Genomic DNA, 17,783 nt, shown 5'->3' on the forward strand with positions numbered 1-17,783 from the left:
AGAACATAATAAAAGCCTCCTGAATCAGGCCAGTGACCCAACTAGTCCAGCATCCTGTTCTCACAGGGGCCAACCAGATTTCCTTGTAAGCAGGACATCAGATTTATATTATATTATATTATATTAGTCCAATCACTGCATTAGTATAGGATACTTCAGTTATTTCTGTTTACATTTTATGAAAATATGCATTTTAACAGTTTTGCACATTTATTCTTATATTAACAATGCACTTAAAATTACTACTTAAAGCAATGAATACATAATTGTATTGCACACAGTTAAGCAGTATGAAAATGTGTAAACAATGTTCTTAAAAACAATTGTTAACAATGCCTAATATCTTTCTTATTGTGATTAGTGTTACCTTTATTGCTACTAATACCAGTAGCTTACAAGATCAATCCCTATTCTGGGGTCTGGAAACCAAGCCTTATGAGGAATGGTTGAGGGAGCTGGCTTTGTTTAGCCTGGAGAAACTGAGAGCAAACAGGAGCTGTCTGAGAGTGGAGAATGGACTAGCTAGGAAGGTGGCGGCCTCTCCTTCCTTGGAGCTTTTTAAGCAGAGGTTGGATGGCCATCTGTTATGAATGAACTAGCTGAGATTCCTCATTGCAGGGGGTTGGGCTAGATGACCCTTGGGTCCCTTCCAACACTATGATTCTATAAGTACCAGTGATAAGACAGTCCACAAAAGGAAAAGGGGCTGGAATGGAGGAGGGAGGGGAAAGAAAACTCCTAGCACTCATTCTTTCTTGTTACAGAACTAAAAGATTTCCCAATATCAGAGCAGGCAGAACACTTCTTGCTTCATTAACAAATTACAAAGCACTGGACGAAAAAAACAGAAACAATGATAGACACACATAATAAACTATTTCCAGGCCCATTTCTCTCCACATCCTTCAACTTGAGGTTTGGATAGAAAGAGCTGAGGACTGGAGTTGAACTCCACAGCAAGAACATCTCCAGGAGAGAGCTGCATGCTCTGTCAAGAAGTCTCTTTGAAAATCATCCACCTGGGAAGGGAGCCAACCTAGGTGAAACCCTAACACATGGCCCAGGCTTGTCGCATTGGTGTGGGTAACCAGAGGTTCAATTTCACTCCATTGTGAGAGAAATAATTTATGTTGCTTTTTTATTGCCTTTTTAGAACAAATGTTGCTCTTATTAATTGCTTTTTTTATAAAAGTCATAAGGCCATAAGGTTATAATGGTTGGGAGATTTTTATCTGGGGCTGTTCTAATATTGTAAAAATGGAAAGGAAGAAACAATTTGTTAGAAAATGTAAAGGCAATAGTAAGGTAAGAATTGCAGGAGAAATAATTAAGACGAAAGGCTATCAGAGATGCTGAAGGAAGTCCAAATAAGGATATATGTATAATAATTTGTGTGGTATATCTTAAATTTTTTGTATGCTAAAATTAATAAAAAATATTACCAAAAAAAAAAAAAAAAAAAAGCATGGAGGACGTGGACCCAGCGGGGAAGTATGTTCAGCTGAAGAACCGCTCTGACAAGGTAGGCTGCGGGAAGAGAGGTCTTGGCTCAGAAGCACTGTTGGGGCCTTCAGGCTTCCCTCCTTGACTGGCCTGGCCCTGGGGCTGGTTTTGCTGCTCCCTGAGTCCCGCTGCTTCTCCCTCAGGATCAATCTCTTGGGAACTGGAGGCTGAAGAAAAAGATTGGCGAGGGAGAAGAGGTGGCTTACAAATTTACCCCAAAATATGTCCTCCGGGCTGGGCAGGCGGTCACAGTAAGTCATGGTTCTTTCCTCAGGAGAAAAGGCCTCCTCATTGGAAGGGAGGGTATTGGTTGCCCAGTATCCAGAGACCTGCTCACGCTCTGCCCACCTTCTGTGCCCGACGCAGAACTTCCTTGGTTGTTTCCTGCAGCCTGTGGAGAAAAGGCTCCCTGCGACTGGGGGGGGTGGTCCCTGCAGGACGCCCAGATGCCTCTGCCACTTGGAGGGCTGGCCATTGGGGTCAGCTTGGAGAGCTGCTCCCTCTGGCGTGGTGAAGGATCAAGGGTGCCCTGCCTGTGAATGAGGGAGTCTCTTTCTTGCTAGATCTGGGCAGCTGATGCTGGGGTGGCCCACAGCCCACCTTCTGTCCTTGTGTGGAAGCACCAGACCAGTTGGGGCACCGGGACCAGTGTCCACACCTACCTGGTGAACTGTTATGTACTGAGTTGAATAGGATCCAAACTGCAGCAGTCTGATTGGTCCTAGAACAATAGGATCCAAAAGGCAGCAGTCTGATTGGTCCTAGAACAATAGGATTCAGAATGCAGCAGTCTGATTGGTTGGCAGGAACCACCCAATCATGCTCCAGATAGAAGTGAATCCACAACCTGATTGGCTTACAGTAGAATTCCGGAATTAGCCAATCATGTGCAGCCCATTGTGTAAATAATGTATATAAAGCAGATACTTTGAGGGGACTTTCATTAATTCCTCCTCACCACTATGAGCTGAATAAAGAGCATGAAATCACTTTGCGACTCTGAGTATATTTCACTGGCAACGAGGATGGGATCCCGCTGAGCTGACTGCCACACACAGCACCGCAGCACCGCCACCTGCCGCACCGCTGCCTCGCACCGTGTATCCAGGCTTCAGCTCCGGGACACAAGGAACTCAGAATGGCAACCGACAGCAGCTTCTCGCCGTTCAACCCAGCATCTGGAGACTGGGAAGCGTACGCCTCCCGTTTCACCTTCCTCCTAGAAGCCAAAGGGGTCAGCGATGAAGAAGACGCCAAGAAGAGGACAATATTCTTCAGCGTCTGCGGAGAGGAGACGTTAGAAATCGCCCGGGCTCTCCTTGCGCCTGAAGATGTTGCTACTGTTCCATACAAAACAATAATGGAACAGCTGAAGGGGCACTTTTCGCCACAGCCCTCAGTGGTGGCTCGTCGAAATGCCTTCTACGCAAAGCGGCAAGCCCCTGGGGAAACCATAACTGGGTTTGTGACCTCTCTACGCCAAGCTGCCCGGTTCTGCAACTTCTCAGAGCTGGAGAACATGCTTCGGGACCGCCTCGTCGGTGGCCTGAAGGATGAGAAGCTGCAACGACACCTCTACGCTAAGAAGGACCTAACGTTCCAGGTCGCTCTGGAGGAGGCCCTGGCAACGGAAGCTGCCGAGAGGTCGACGCAAGAGGCACGGCCGAGCCAGCCGTCCCAACCGAGGGTCCACCACAAAGACCTCACCGACGACTCAGGATCCAACAGGGAGGAGGTGCACCGAGTACAGCAGTGCACTCAAGCAGCCCACATACCACAGCTGCCTCGACGAGAAGGAGGGAACTGTGCAAGCTGTGGAGAAAGTCACGAGAGGAGGACCTGCCGTTTCCGCAACGCAGAGTGCAGGCAGTGCAGAAAATTGGGACACATCGCCCGGGTGTGTCGAGCTCGGCCCACCCGACGCCAGGCATCAGATGTCCAATCCAAGAGCCCCAGGTCCCGGGGCCCAACGCACCAAGGCAACTCGACGGAGCTCACGGACTTCCAGGTATACCAGTTGCCCCACCCCAACGTAGAGAAAATTTATGTAGAGGTACAGATAGAGGGGGCCCCATGCCGCATGGAGCTTGACACGGGTTCAACTCTATCCATAATCTCGGCAAGGACCTTAAGGAAACTGTGTCCTACTGGGGGTCCCAAACTCAGGCCGGCCCCATTCACCCTCCGGGACTTCCAGAAACGTAAGGTCCCCACAATGGGGGTGGGAACCTTCAGGGTGCAGTACCGAGGGCGGACACGGCAACTGGACTTGCTTGTGGTCAAGGGCCCCTACATTAGCTTACTGGGATTGGCATGGTTTGGACCACTGGGGCTAGCCGTCACCGGGGTGAACCACACTACCTTACAAGTGGACGTGGATGCCATATGCAAGGAATTTGCAGGGGTTTTCAATGGGATATTGGGACAGTATACGGGCCCCCCCATTGCTCTACAGCTTGACCCCGCAGTACGACCGGTCAGGCTCAAGGCCCGCCGGGTCCCGTTCGCTCTGAAACCCCGTATAAACGAGGAATTGGACCGACTCGTGGAGCAAGGAGTGCTGGAGCCGGTGCCTAATGCCCCCTGGGAAACCCCAATCGCCACACCCATCAAGCCTAATGGTTCGGTCCGCATCTGCGCAGACTACAAATGTACCATAAACAAGGCCCTCACGGCCGATGCATACCCAGTGCCAGTGGTCAGCCATGTCCTTGCCACCCTGGCTGGGTCAAAATTTTTTGGCAAGCTGGACCTGGCCCAAGCATATCAACAGCTGCCAGTATATGAGGCCACAGCAGAGGCACAGACGATTGTGACGCACAGAGGAGCGTTCAGGGTAAAGCGGCTGCAATTCGGTGTCAGCGTGGCACCAGGCATATTCCAGAATCTAATGGACTCTCTCCTTAAAGGGATTCCTGGTGTCACCCCCTTCTTTGATGATGTGTTGATTGCCGGGCCCACACCCGAGGAGTTTGAGGACCGCCTCTGCACCGTTCTGCACCGTTTCCAGACGGCGGGTCTCAAGGTGAAGCGGGAAAAATGTCTACTAGGAGTGCCTCAGGTGGACTTTCTGGGATTTATGGTGGACGCAGAAGGGGTCCACCCGACTGGGGACAAGGTACGGGCCATTTGTGATGCCCCAGCGCCCAAGAACAAGACTGAACTTCAGGCCTTCTTGGGACTATTGAACTTTTACCATTCCTTCCTTCCCCACAAGGCGGCGGTAGCGGAGCCCCTACACAGACTCCTGGACAAGCGGGCCCCTTGGGTGTGGGGCCAGCGCCAGGAGGCCGCATTCCAGGCAGTCAAGGACTTGCTTGTCTCAAACTCGGTCTTGGCACACTTCGACGAGAGGCTGCCGGTGGTGCTAGCATGCGACGCCTCACCCTATGGCATTGGTGCTGTCCTGGGACACCAACTCCCGGATGGAAGAGAGGTACCGGTGGCATACTTTTCCCAGACACTCAACGCAACCGAGCGGAACTACTCGCAAATCGACAAGGAGGGTCTGGCAATCGTGAAGGGAGTAAAAAAATTCCATGATTTCTTGTACGGACGGCCCTTCACCGTGGTGACTGACCACAAGCCGTTGCTTGGCTTGTTTGCCCCCGAAAAGCAGACCCCCCAAGTGCTGTCTCCTCGCGTCCTCAGGTGGTCAATTTTCCTTGCCAGCTACCAGTATGCACTGATTCACCGCCCTGGGAAGGCGATGGGCCATGCGGACGCCCTCAGCAGGCTACCACTACCGGAAACAGGCCCCGACCCAGCACCTGCACAAGAGGTTATGAGCCTGGAGCTGCTTCCCGACCGCCCCATTCAGGCACAAGAAGTTGCACACCATTCCAAGAAAGATAGGGTCATCTCCCGGGTCCTGGACTGGGTGTGAAGGGGATGGCCCAGCAGCAGCCCCGGGCCAGAATTCGCCGGCTACACAACCCGCAAACATGAACTGTCGGCCCACAAGGGGTGCCTGTTATGGGGAAGCAGGGTCGTTGTTCCCCAGCCCCTCCGCAAAAGGGTCCTCACAGCCCTACACGAGACACACCCAGGGGTAGTAAGAATGAAGGCCCTTTCCAGGAGTTATGTGTGGTGGCCGGGGATCGACGGAGAGATAGAGGCCTGGGTCAAACACTGCCAGGCCTGCCAAGAATCCCGCCCAGATCCCCCAAGGGCCCCAGTCCAGTCCTGGGAGTCCACCCGAGCACCATGGTCACGCCTGCATGTGGACTTCGCTGGCCCCTTTCAGGGGAAAACATTCTTCATAGTGGTGGACTCCTACACCAAATGGCTGGAAGTCGCACTGGTACCGTCCACTTCTACGTCCGCAGCCATCCGGGTACTATGCAGGCTGTTTGCAACCCACGGGCTCTCTGACACTCTCGTCTCAGACAACGGGACTGCATTTACGTCAGGAGAATTCCAAACCTTCACAGCGCAGAACGCCATCCGCCACATCCGTTCGGCGCCATTCCACCCTGCCACCAATGGCCAAGCAGAACGCATGGTGTGGACCACCAAGGACACCCTTCGCTGCATGACGCAAGGGGATTGGGAGTACCGCCTTGCCACATTCCTTCTAGCACAGCACAGCACCCCCAGCTCAACGACTGGCCGGAGCCCCGCTGAACTACTAATGGGTCGGCGCCTTGCAATCAGATTGGACCGCCTTCACCCCGATAGAGCTCAGGATGAGGTAGTGGCGGGGGAAGGCAGGAACCCCCGGACCTTCGAGGCCCAGGACCCAGTGTACGCAAAGAATTTGGGGCAGGCCCTGCATGGGTACCCGCCAGAGTCACCAGGGTCACTGGCCCAGTGTCGTACGAGGTGCTAACAGATGGGGGGCAATGCTGGCGCCGCCACTGCGACCAGATACGGCGACGATTCCCGGGAGAAAACCAGGATGAGGAGGACAGGTCAGAGGAGTCCCAAGGCAACAGTGGGGCAGTGAGGCCCATAGAGCAGCAGGGGGAAGCAGGAGAGGCAGAATCAGTAAATACAGAGAGGACCCGTGAGGCCGAAAGGACACTGGAACCAGAACCACGACTGAGCGAGCCGGTTGCGCCAGACCAAACAGCCCCATCACAGCCAGCATCCTTGGAACACGAGCCAGAACCTGAACCCCGGACCGGGGAACACCCCAGGCCGCAACGCACACGTAGGCCGCCGGCGTACCTTGAGGACTATGAATGCGACCTCCCGGGCAGGACTGGGACTTAGAGGGGAGGGGTGTTATGTACTGAGTTGAATAGGATCCAAACTGCAGCAGTCTGATTGGTCCTAGAACAATAGGATTCAGAATGCAGCAGTCTGATTGGTCCTAGAACAAGGCAGCAGTATGATTGGTTGGCAGGAACCACCCAATCATGCTCCAGATAGAAGTGAATCCACAACCTGATTGGCTTACAGTAGAATTCCGGAATTAGCCAATCATGTGCAGCCCATTGTGTAAATAATGTATATAAAGCAGATACCTTGAGGGGATTTTCATTCATTCCTCCTCACCACTATGAGCTGAATAAAGAGCATGAAATCACTTTGCGACTCCGAGTATATTTCATGAACTCTGATGGAGAGGTAGGTCCTCCGAAGGGGGGCACTGTGGGTGGGGGGTGGAGGTGCTGGAGAAGCCAAATAGTGAAGAAAAGGTTGCCTTGCTTTTGATGCAAGGACATGACAAAGAAGCTGCCTTTGAGCATTCACTGAGCACCTGCTACACTCAACATGAGCTGTGTTTCTCCTACTTCTTCTCAGGAAGTTGCTGTGAGGAGTTTGACTCAGTCATCTGCTGTGCTGCAGGACAACGGGGAGGAAGATGAGGAGGCAGAGTTTGGGGAGGAAGACCTCTTTCACCAGCAGGTAGCTGGAAGGAAAAACACTTCCACCCACCCACCAAGGGTTGAATCGATTGGGGCCTGACTGCAGCCATGGTTTGGGGGTGGTTCCAAGGAGACAACGGAGTACCTTGGTCTCTCCCAAGGGGCAGCTGCGCGCTCTCTCTCTCTCTCTCTCTCTCTCTCACACACAAACACACACACACACACACAGAGCGAGGCTGAGCAGCTTAGGCCCAGCCTTTTAGTTATCAAAGGTTAAGGAGTTGGGAGTTGACTCTGCTCAAGAAAGGAAAGTGAAGAAATTGGCCAAGTCAGGAGTCTCTTCCTCCCTGGGGTGGCAGAGGGAGCGTTCCTGGGTCCTGACTCACTTTGAAAAGGGGAGGACTTGTGAGGGTAGATTCTTGGAGGGAGGGACTCCCAGCTGCTCACCTCTGCTGTGGGTGGTGCCCAGGAGCTGCTCTTCTTTCCTTTCTGCACCCAACTGGCTGTGGCACACACACCCTGCCTCTCTCTAGGGTGGTCGGTCCCCAAGTGGTAGAAGCTGCTAAGAGGACAGCTAGGCTGAGCTCTATCCAAGTTGCCTCTCTGATCTTTAGCCAGGGCAGGAGAGAGGGTTCTGCCGGGGCCACCTGGGGAGCTTCCTGATGCCCCTTCTTCCTTCTCTTATCTCCAGGGGGATCCCAGGACCACCTCCAGGGGCTGCACCATCATGTGAGAGGAAGGGAAACCGTCTCTGCTCGTCTTTTCTCCTTTTTTTGCTCTGCCCAGGGACTCTGCCCAGCGTCACTGAAACTATTTTTATACATTGCATATGATCACTCCTTTTTTTCTTTCTTTCTTGGAGATTGTTCCTTAGTAAACTTCTTAAAGAGAGAACTTGAATCAGCCAGAACTGCCACCATCTTTTGAAGATTTGCTTTCCCTTTGCAATGCCCATGGTCTACTTTGTTGTCTTACTTTCAAGCCAAAGAGTGATGCAGCTCCAGGAGTTTCCAGGAAAGAGAAAGCATGGCTGAAGTTGTCACTCTGGAGTGGACAGTCTGCTTCTGTGGCCCTCCTGTTCTTGTACTGGGGGGAGGTGGTCAAGCGGTGACCCTGGGTGTAAGCCTGCCTGTGCCCTCAGGAGCAACTCCAGTGGTTGTGCAGATAAAACCAGGTGGCAAATGTGAGGATTAATGATATTTTCATGCCATTGACCCTAGGTGTGCCTCAGAAGGCCTGGAGCTCCTAGGACAGAATGACTCTTAAACAGTTTGGGCAGCTCTGTGGAGCATGGAGGTCTCAGAAGCTGAGATGAAGTGAGAAGCACTGATTTAAGGCAAGGCTTGTTTGAAGTCATTGCAGAACTTCCTCTGCCTAAGTTCTGCTGCCATGCTTTCAAGCAAGGAACAATCCTAACCATGTCTACTCGGAAGTAGGTCTTGTTGATTTCAGTGGGGCTTACTCCCAGGTAAGTGAGGTTAAGATTGCTGCTTCCTTGCGCAATGACCCTAGAAACAGGGTTGTATCAAATCAAGTCAAAGGCCCACTGAATCCAATGGATGCAACTCACTTGAAGGCCTAATTTAAATAAAAATAAAACAGAAAGGGAAAAGAAATCCAACGGGCGGCCAGGCGGCTCGCGACAGCCCAGCGGTGGGGGGCGAGAAGAGCTTGTTTATACAGAATACCTTGTTTATACAGAATGTGCACATTTTTAAATATGTATGACTGCATGTACAATACAGCAATGTATCACATAATCACCTCCGTCTCTGTTTTATGCTTTGGTGCCTCTTCTCAGTTATATGATGATGAGAACAGAATCCTTTGCACAATCTGAGCCCCTTTGTGGAAGTGGGAGTCTCTCTCAGTCAGCCATGTGGGCTTGTCAAAGCTGTTTGCTGGCTGAGAGATCTAAATGCTATTTATTATTTAGGCAGATTCACAGCACTGAGCCAGGCCTTCCTCTGCTAGCACGTTCTACAAGAAGAATACCAGCCACCGCCAAGCACACAGGCTGTGTGTTTTTGCATGTCTATGTGAAAGGATCAGACCCTGCCTATGGGGTGGGTGGGTGGGTATGGAGAGGAGAGAAGGAAGGAGGTGGGTTCCTGATGCAATTCCCTGCTACAGACATTCCTGTGAATACCCCCTGGCACCCCCCTCTTTGGATGCCACTTCTCTCTCTCACGCTCACGCTCATGCACACGCACACACACACAACCTTTGCTGAATGGCAGTGGATCTGGAGCCTCCATGCCTTCTGTGTGAGGCAAGGGCACTATCCCGAGGATGACGAGGGAAGCCAGCAGAGTCTGGGCACCTTACAAATGTCTTATGTAGGAACATCAGAGGCCTGGAGTCCAATGCCAACTTGCCCTATGTGTGTCTGAGGAAGTGGGCTCTGGCCCATGAAAGCTTCTGCCTTGATAAATTGCCTCTTTAAAATAATAATAATAATAATAATAATAATAATAATAAATTTTTATTTATATCCCGCCCTCCCCAGCTGAAGCCGGGCTCAGGGCGGCTAACAACAATAAAATAAGACATTTTAAAATCATTTCATTAAAATAAAATAAAATAAAATAAAATAATAATAATAATAATAATAATAATAATAAAAACTTCAAATCAAATTGAAGGCAACCATTGGGAAGAGTTCTGAGAAAATTGCCAAAGGAGGGGGTCAGACTGTGCCCTGGTCAAAGGCTTGGCGGAACAGCTCTGCCTTGCAGGCCCTGCAGAAAGATCCCGCAAGGCCCTAATCTCTTGTGGCAGAGCGTTCCACCAGATCGGAGCCACAGCTGAAAAAGCCCTGGCTCTGTTTGAGGCCAGCCTAACCTCCCTGTGGCTCGGGACCTCCAGGATGTTTTTGTTTGAAGATCGTAAATTCCTCTGTGGGACATACCTGGAGTGGTGGTCTCGTAGGTACGAGGGACATGAACTTTGTGCTCCTTTTTGTAGGAGTGCAAATATCCAGAGTGTGGGGTCAGGTGGGATTACTATGAGGAATTATAAAATATGCATCAAGCCATTGTGTCCACGATGAATGCATTGTGTTGACCGGGTTTGATACATTGACAATAATTTCTGATCAAATCCCACAAGCCTTGCATCTCTGGCCATTTCTTCTCTCGCTTGACAAGTCGCGTACACAGCCCAGTTGCTTCGCCAGGCAGGCGTCCTGGGTCATCAAAGATAGTGGGCAAGCTTCTTTGAAGTAGCCTCTCCAATATGTTAATCTTAGGATGTTAATCTTAGGGCCAGGAAACAGGTTTCACATAAAGGTGATAATGATCGCTGTTCTCCTGGCCATCCTCCTTATCATGTATATTGCTTGTTTATGACCTCAGGGGTTGCCAAATGTCTTCCTTTGTAGTTCTGTTCTTTGTTTACCCCGTGCTTAATTAGTTTTAGTAGTTTAACTTGTCCCCACCTGGGTTTGTTGAAATGCTCAGAAGAATCTGATTGGTTCTTACAAAAATTCTGTAAACAGCTCTTCTGTGAATAAAACACGTGGGCCAGGGGCTGGAGAGGCACAGAGAGACTATTATACGCACCCTTCCCAGAGTCTTGCTGGTTCAAGCCTCTGTGTGTATTCTTAGTAACCAGAGTTCAATCCTTCCTTTACTTTGTGAATGCCTCAAGTGGTGCCCCGTGTGAGGCAAACCTAAAAGGGAACCGTGTGAGGCTTGTAAACAAACCTCAGTGTGTGAGGCAAAGCTAAAAGGAAACTTCAGCAAAAGGAAACCCCCAGGATTGCACTCTCCTCGGAGCTAGCAACCTGCTATCCCTCGGTCGATCATCTCCTGCAAAACGATTCCCGGACTTAGGATCTCATTTGCTCGGAACGAGCCCCAAAGACGCGCGTCTATTACCCTTCAGGTGAGATCATGGGAAGCAAGCTTTCACAAGTGCAGGAAAAGCATAGGAATAATTTGTTATTTTTGCTAGCTCAGGCAGGGCATGATAAGCATTTAGCACCCCTAGTAGAAAAATTGTTCCAGTTACAGATAGGTAGCCGTGTTGGTCTGCCATAGTAAAAAAAATAAATAAAAATAAAATTGTTGTTAGAGATTGCTAGACTGTGCCCCTGGTTTCCAGAGGGGGGTACTTATGACATTAAGAAATGGAATGAGCTGGGAGATGCACTCCATAGACATCCTGAGCATCTGTACAAGTCTTGCACACCTGGCGTTTGTGTAGAGACGCAGTTGGAAAGCTCTCTCTAATAATAATAATAATAATAATTTATTATTTGTACCCCGCCCATCTGGCTGGGTTTCCCCAGCCACTCTGGGCGGCTTCCATAGAAAACCAAAAATACACTAAAATATCACAGATTAAAAACTTCCCTGAACAGGGCTGCCTTAAGATGTCTTCTGAATGTCAGGTAGTTATTTATCGCTTTGACATCCGATGGGAGGGCGTTCCACAGGGCAGGCGCCACTACCGAGAAGGCCCTCTGCCTGGTTCCCTGTAGCTTTGCTTCTCGCAATGAGGGAACCGCCAGAAGGCCCTCGGCGCTGGACCTCAGCATCCGGGCAGAACGATGGGGGTGGAGACGCTCCTTCAGGTATACTGGGCCGAGGCCGTTTAGGGCTTTAAAGGTCAACACCAGCACTTTGAATTGTGCTCGGAAACGTACTGGGAGCCAATGTAGGTCTTTCAAGACCGGTGTTATGTGGTCTCGGCGGCCGCCCCCAGTCACCAGTCTAGCTGCCGCATTCTGGATTAGTTGTAGTTTCCGAGTCACCTTCAAAGGTAGCCCCACGTAGAGCGTATTGCAGTAGTCCAAGCGGGAGATAACCAGAGCATGCACCACTCTGGCGAGACAGTCCGCGGGCAGGTAGGGTCTCAGCCTGCGTACCAGGTGGAGTTGGTAGACAGCTGCCCTGGACACAGAATTGACCTGCGCCTCCATGGACAGCTGTGAGTCCAAAATGACTCCCAGGCTGCGCACCTGGTCCTTCAGGGGCACAGTTACCCTATTCAGGACCAGGGAGTCCTCCACACCAGCCCGCCCCCTGTCCCCCAAAAACAGTACTTCTGTCTTGTCAGGATTCAACCTCAATCCATTAGCCGCCATCCATCCTCCAACTGCCTCCAGGCACTCACACAGGACCTTCACCGCCTTCACTGGTTCTGATTTGAAAGAGAGGTAGAGCTGGGTATCATCTGCATATTGATGGACACCCAGTCCAAACCCCCTGATGATCTCTCCCAGTGGCTTCATATAGATGTTAAAAAGCATGGGGGAGAGGACGGAACCCTGAGGCACCCCACAAGTGAGGGCCCAGGGGTCTGAGCACTCATCCCCCACCACCACTTTCTGAACACGGCCCAGGAGGAAGGAGCGAAACCACTGCATAACAGTGCCCCCAGCTCCCAGCCCCTCTAGACGGTCCAGAAGGATGTTATGGTCGATTGTATCAAAGGCCGCTGAGAGATCCAGCAGAACTAGGAAACAACTCTCACCTTTGTCCCTAGCTCGCCGGAGATCATCAACCAGCGCGACCAAGGCAGTTTCAGTCCCATGATGAGGCCTGAATCCTGATTGGAAGGGATCCAAATGGTCCGCATCCTCCAGGCGTGCCTGGAGTTGTTCAGCAACCACGCGCTCAATCACCTTGCCCAAGAATGGAAGATTTGAGACTGGGCGATAGTTGGCCATACTGGCCGGTCTAAAGATGGTTTTTTAAGAAGCGGTTTAATGACCGCCTCTTTCAGTGGATCTGGGAATGTTCCCTCACAGAGGGAAGCATTCACCACCCCGCAGAGCCCATCGCCCAGCCCTTCCCGGCTTGCTTTTATTAGCTAGGATGGGCAAGGATCAAGGAGACAGGTGGTTGGTCTCACGCGTCCAAGCAGCCTGTCCACATCCTCGGGGGTAACGGATTGAAATTGATTCCATGCAACTTGACCAGACAGAGCTCTGGCACTCTCCCGCCCCAGCCCTGCTCCCACGGTGGTGTCTAGCTCCCTCCGAATATGAGTGATTTTATCTGCAAAAAACTTTGCAAAATCGTTGCAGGAGATCTTGGGGTCTTTACAAGGCCCCGGTGGTAAAGGTGGTTCCGTTAAATTGCGAACCACCTGAAAGAGTCTCCTGCTACTATTTTCTGCAGATGCAATAGAGGCGGTGAAGAAAGTCTTCTTCGCCGTCGCTATCGCCACTTGGTAGGCTCGAAGTTGAGCTCTAACCTGTGTCCGGTCAGATTCGGAGTGAGTTTTCCGCCACCGACGCTCTAGCCGTCTCAGCGATTGTTTCATCGCCCTCAGCTCCGAAGAAAACCACGGGGCTGTCCGGGCTCCATGCAATCGGAGAGGGCGCTTCGGAGCCAGACAGTCGATAGCCCTGGTTAACTCCGCATTCCAGCGGGCCACCAGGGAATCAGCTGAAAGGCCATCAACATGGGATAAAGCATCCCCTACCACTCTCTGGAAACCATTTGGATCCATTAAGTGGCGGGGGCGGACCATCCGAATTGGTCCCACCTCCCTGCAGAGGGGAAGGGTCGCGGAGAAGTCCAGTTGCACCAGGAAGTGATCTAACCCTTTGCTCCAACCACCAGTTGTCTCTGTGAATGCTCCCACATTGTTGCAACCCCTAGCTGCTTTTAAAAATACCATAATATTGTTCCCTCCATCCCAGCCTCTAAATTTCCAGCCTCTCTCCTCAGAAGTCATGCCAAAGGTAATTCCATTGGCACCTTCCTTTGCCAAAAATTTGCCTGGGTCGAATGTACCGTATTTTTCGCTCTATAACACGCACCTGACCATAACACGCACGTAGTTTTTAGAGGAGGAAAACAAGAAAAAAATATTCTAAACGAAACAGTGGATGTATGATTTTTGTGGTTCATGCTGTGGCCAGACATGTGATCTGACGGTGAGTTTGGGGTAGCCCAATGCAAAAATCCTGAGGATCCATGTGGATCCATGCTTTGTAACCACGTTTTTGTGCCATTGCAGCCCCATGAAACAGTGGGTGCGTGTGTTTTTTGGTGCAGGCTGTAGCCATGGATATGCTATGTGATCTGATGGTGAATTTGGGGTGACCTAGTGCAAAAATCCTGAGGATCCATGTGGATCCGTGCTTTGTAACCACGTTTTAAGTGGGGAGGGAAGGAAAAGAACTCAAGGGACAAGGAGCACGCGTGGGGTGTGTGGAGAAGGATGCTGCTAATAATGCAGGAGAGGCTCCTCTCTGGCTTTGCTCCTTTAGAACAAGCAGGCTCTGCGTCTCTCCCTCCTCCCCGGCAAGGAAACCATGATAGTAACCACTCTGAGACAAATCAAGAAAAATTGCGACCAACACTCTCCCCCAACAAGCGCAGTGAGGTCAAAACACACACACACACGCAGAGAGAGAACTGGCCCTAAAGTCACAGGGGTGCTGGGGGAGTGAACGGGAAGCAAGAAAAGGAGAAGGAGCCCTCACACACACAGAGACACACAGAGTGTCGATTCTAAAGTCGCAGGGGCGCAGGGAGAGTGAACGGGAAGCAAGAGAAGGAGAAGGAGCCCTCTCTCACACACACAGAGTGTCAATTCTAAAGACGGAGGGAGAGCGCAGGGGCGCAGGGAGAGTGAACGGGAAGCAAGAGAAGGAGAAGGAGCCCTCTCTCACACACAGACACACACAGTGTCAATTCTAAAGTCGCAGGGGCGCAGGGAGAGTGAACGGAAGCAAGAGAAGGAGAAGGAGCCCTCTCTCTCACACACAGACACACAGAGTGTCAATCCTAAAGTCGGAGGGAGAGCGCAGGGGCGCAGGGAGAGTGAACGGGAAGCAGGAGGAGGAGAACGATAGCTCAAGCACACACACACACAGCCCCTACAGTGGCTAATCCAAAATCGGACAGCAAAAAACTGCAGGCAGGGACAGAGAGCATGGGGTTGTTTTAAAGCAGCCAACCCCGCTCTGCTTCTCTCCCTCCTCCCGGCTAGGCTGGCTGAAAAGCTTTGCTGCTACTTAGCAGCTCAGTGGGGAGGAGAGAGGAACATAGAGGACGGGGTTGTTTTAAAGCAGCCAACCCCGCTCTGCTTCTCTCCCTCCTCCCCGGCTCCGCTAGCTGACAGGAGCCGCTTACTGTTTCAAAGCGAGCCACGGACTGCTCACAACTGCAGCAGATTCCCCCGCCATCTGTAGGCATTCGCTCCATAACACGCACAGACATTTCCCCCTACTTTCTAGGAGGAAAAATCTGCGTATTATGGAGCGAAAAATACGGTAAATTCCATGCCACCTTCGGTGGACCAATGCCCGCAAGAGGCTCAGACCACAGTGCAAAAATTGACTATTCCAAATATGGCAGAAGGAAGCAGTGAAGAAAAAACAGCTGACACCTCACCATTATTAGCAGTCTGTCCTGTTGTTCAGAATGCACTGGAACAGAGAGCCCATGAATCATTGCCCTTTGCAGTTTTTAAACAATTGAAGCGAAGTGTGACAGAAAAGGACTGGAGCAGCTGGGTCTCTGGCCTCCCTGGGCTCTGCCCAGGGGCCTCTCGCACAGCACTCCGCCCAGTTTGAGATCTGCTCTGGAGGGTAGGACTCGAACCCATGGCTTCAAGTGACAAGAAAGGAGATTCTGACTCAACATCAGGAAGAACTTTCTGAAAGTAGGAGCTATTCAAGAGTGGAACAGTCTCCCTCGGGAATTTCAGGACTCTCCTTCCGTGGAGGTTTTTAAGCAGAGGTTGGACGCTGTCCAGGATGCTTTGTTGAACGGCGGCAGCGGGGGGGGGGGGGCGAGCTGACCCTTGGGGGCTGCCTTCCAACTCTACCATTCCATGACTTTTGCTCCCAGGAGCTCAAAGTGGTGCACACAGGTCTCCCGCTCTTCATTTAAACCCTACAACAACCCTGTGAGGTAGGTGAGCCTGAGAAACAGCGACTGGCCCCAAAGACATGCAGTGGGCTTTGTGGCTGAGCGGTGGGATTCAAACCCTTGTCATCTTCCCCAGGCCTCCTTTAATCCTCACAACAGCCCTGCAAAGTAGGCCAGGCTGAGAGAGGGGCTCTAATTCCACCGTCCTTCATGGATTCGAACCCAGGTCCCTCAGGGCCTGACACTCTCCCCCACTGCACTGCAGGACTCTGCTCCTCTCCCTGCGTGGAATTAGGCTGGGGGGCATATGCAAGGGGGGGCTGCCTTAGAGAGCAGAGGCCTCATCCTGCCTGCCTTGCCTTGGGCGCCTGCCTTCTGCCGCCTCCCAGACTGAAGAGCTGCTGGAGAAACCCAGTTCAGAGAGGCTCCTATAAATAGCCGGAGCTATTTCTGGCTCTTCTGGAGCTATAATTAACTTGCCTCCGCTGTCTGCCTGGCACCACAGCCAGCCGGGGGGAGAAGAGCGGGCCAGAGCCAGCGGCAGCCGCGCAGGGCTGGCGTTGCAAGGGGTAAGGGGAGCCTGCCAGCAGGGCCTCAGCTGACCCCGGGAGAGCGGGCAGCAGAATTGCAGGACCCTCGCCCAAGGATCTTAGACCCATAGGGATTTGGGAGGGACCCAAGGGGTCATCCAGCCCAACCCACTGCGGTGACAGAGTTGGTGGTGGCAAGAAGTGGATTTCTTGGGGTGGAAAAGAGGGGCCTCCTCCTTCCGCAGCAACTTCCTGCAGACCCTAAAAGGGGGAGGGCTTTTTCAATCCGGGGGCCGTCTTCCAGTCTGGGCAAAGGGGGACGGAGCGGCTCATGTGAGATGATAACTTTGTGCAGTCGGGTGTCTCCTCCCCCCGTGTTCTTCTCTGTCCTTCTCCCAGGGGCGCAAAGAGGCACAAACAGAGTTCAGGGGCGCATCTTCAGCCAGGCAAAGACCCCCAAGGAGGGCTTTAGGGTGCGGTTTGGGCAAATTCACAGAGGAGGAGGAGGAGGAGGTGGGTGCTCTCTTCAGGTTGCAAACCGGGGCCCCTCTGACCCCCTCAAGTGGTTCCCTCGAGGGTTGGCCTAAAGCACAGCCAGGACTCCCCACCCTGGAAAACAAGCCCTCCCCAACGCTCTCCACAAAACCCCCATTTTACACAACCAGTTTGTTCCTCTAGTGGCCAAGGTTCAGGGTGGTCCTCACCCGGAGTTTCCGCTCCCCCTTCCCGGTTTTGCACCCTTTGCTAGATTGTGCTGCACATCAGAAACACCCGCAAGGTTTTATAAAACTTTCATGGTCAGGAAGAATGGCGGCAATCAAGATGAATATACTCCCGAAAATGTTCTTATTTCAAAATATTCCAGTGATTAGGGGAACTTCGATTTTCAAGGATTGTCAAAAAACTCTCTCAAGATTTATTTGGCAGGGGAAAAGGCCGAGAATCAAATTTAAATTACTTACGGACCAGAAAGACAGAGGAGGATTTGCTGTACCAAATTTAAGACTATATTTTGAAGCCTCTTGCCTTTGTTGGATTAAGGAGTGGATTAATTTAAAGAATACAGACTTGCTGGACCTAGAAGGTTTTAACAT

The 17,783-nt window shown here is 51.6% G+C and overlaps 1 protein-coding gene across 1 annotated transcript; it reads left to right on the forward strand.

Annotated features, from left to right (window-relative positions):
- The first annotated feature begins 1,443 nt into the window (after window positions 1–1,443).
- Window positions 1,444–8,213, forward strand: LOC310753579 (lamin-B2-like). The gene is made up of 6 exons (XM_083594988.1): window positions 1,444–1,522; window positions 1,647–1,754; window positions 2,067–2,169; window positions 7,061–7,077; window positions 7,255–7,359; window positions 8,011–8,213. Exons 1-6 carry the CDS (start codon window positions 1,466–1,468, stop codon window positions 8,050–8,052), a joined length of 432 nt encoding a protein of 143 aa, XP_083451114.1. The 5' UTR covers window positions 1,444–1,465; the 3' UTR covers window positions 8,053–8,213.
- Window positions 8,214–17,783: the final 9,570 nt, after the last annotated feature.

Source organism: Podarcis filfolensis, assembly GCF_964270895.1.
Source record: "Podarcis filfolensis genome assembly, chromosome: 18".
Taxonomy (NCBI): domain Eukaryota; kingdom Metazoa; phylum Chordata; class Lepidosauria; order Squamata; family Lacertidae; genus Podarcis; species Podarcis filfolensis.

What these genes read in the sequence shown, in the direction of transcription:
- LOC310753579 (XM_083594988.1), top strand. Translation starts at nt 1,466, where the DNA reads ATGGAGGACGTGGACCCAGCGGGGAAGTATGTTCAGCTGAAGAACCGC. An exon ending in GGGCTGGGCAGGCGGTCACA is followed by an intron (nt 1,755 to 2,066) that starts GTAAGTCATGGT and finishes CTTTCTTGCTAG; the next exon opens with ATCTGGGCAGCTGATGCTGG. An exon ending in AAGACCTCTTTCACCAGCAG is followed by an intron (nt 7,360 to 8,010) that starts GTAGCTGGAAGG and finishes TCTTATCTCCAG; the next exon opens with GGGGATCCCAGGACCACCTC.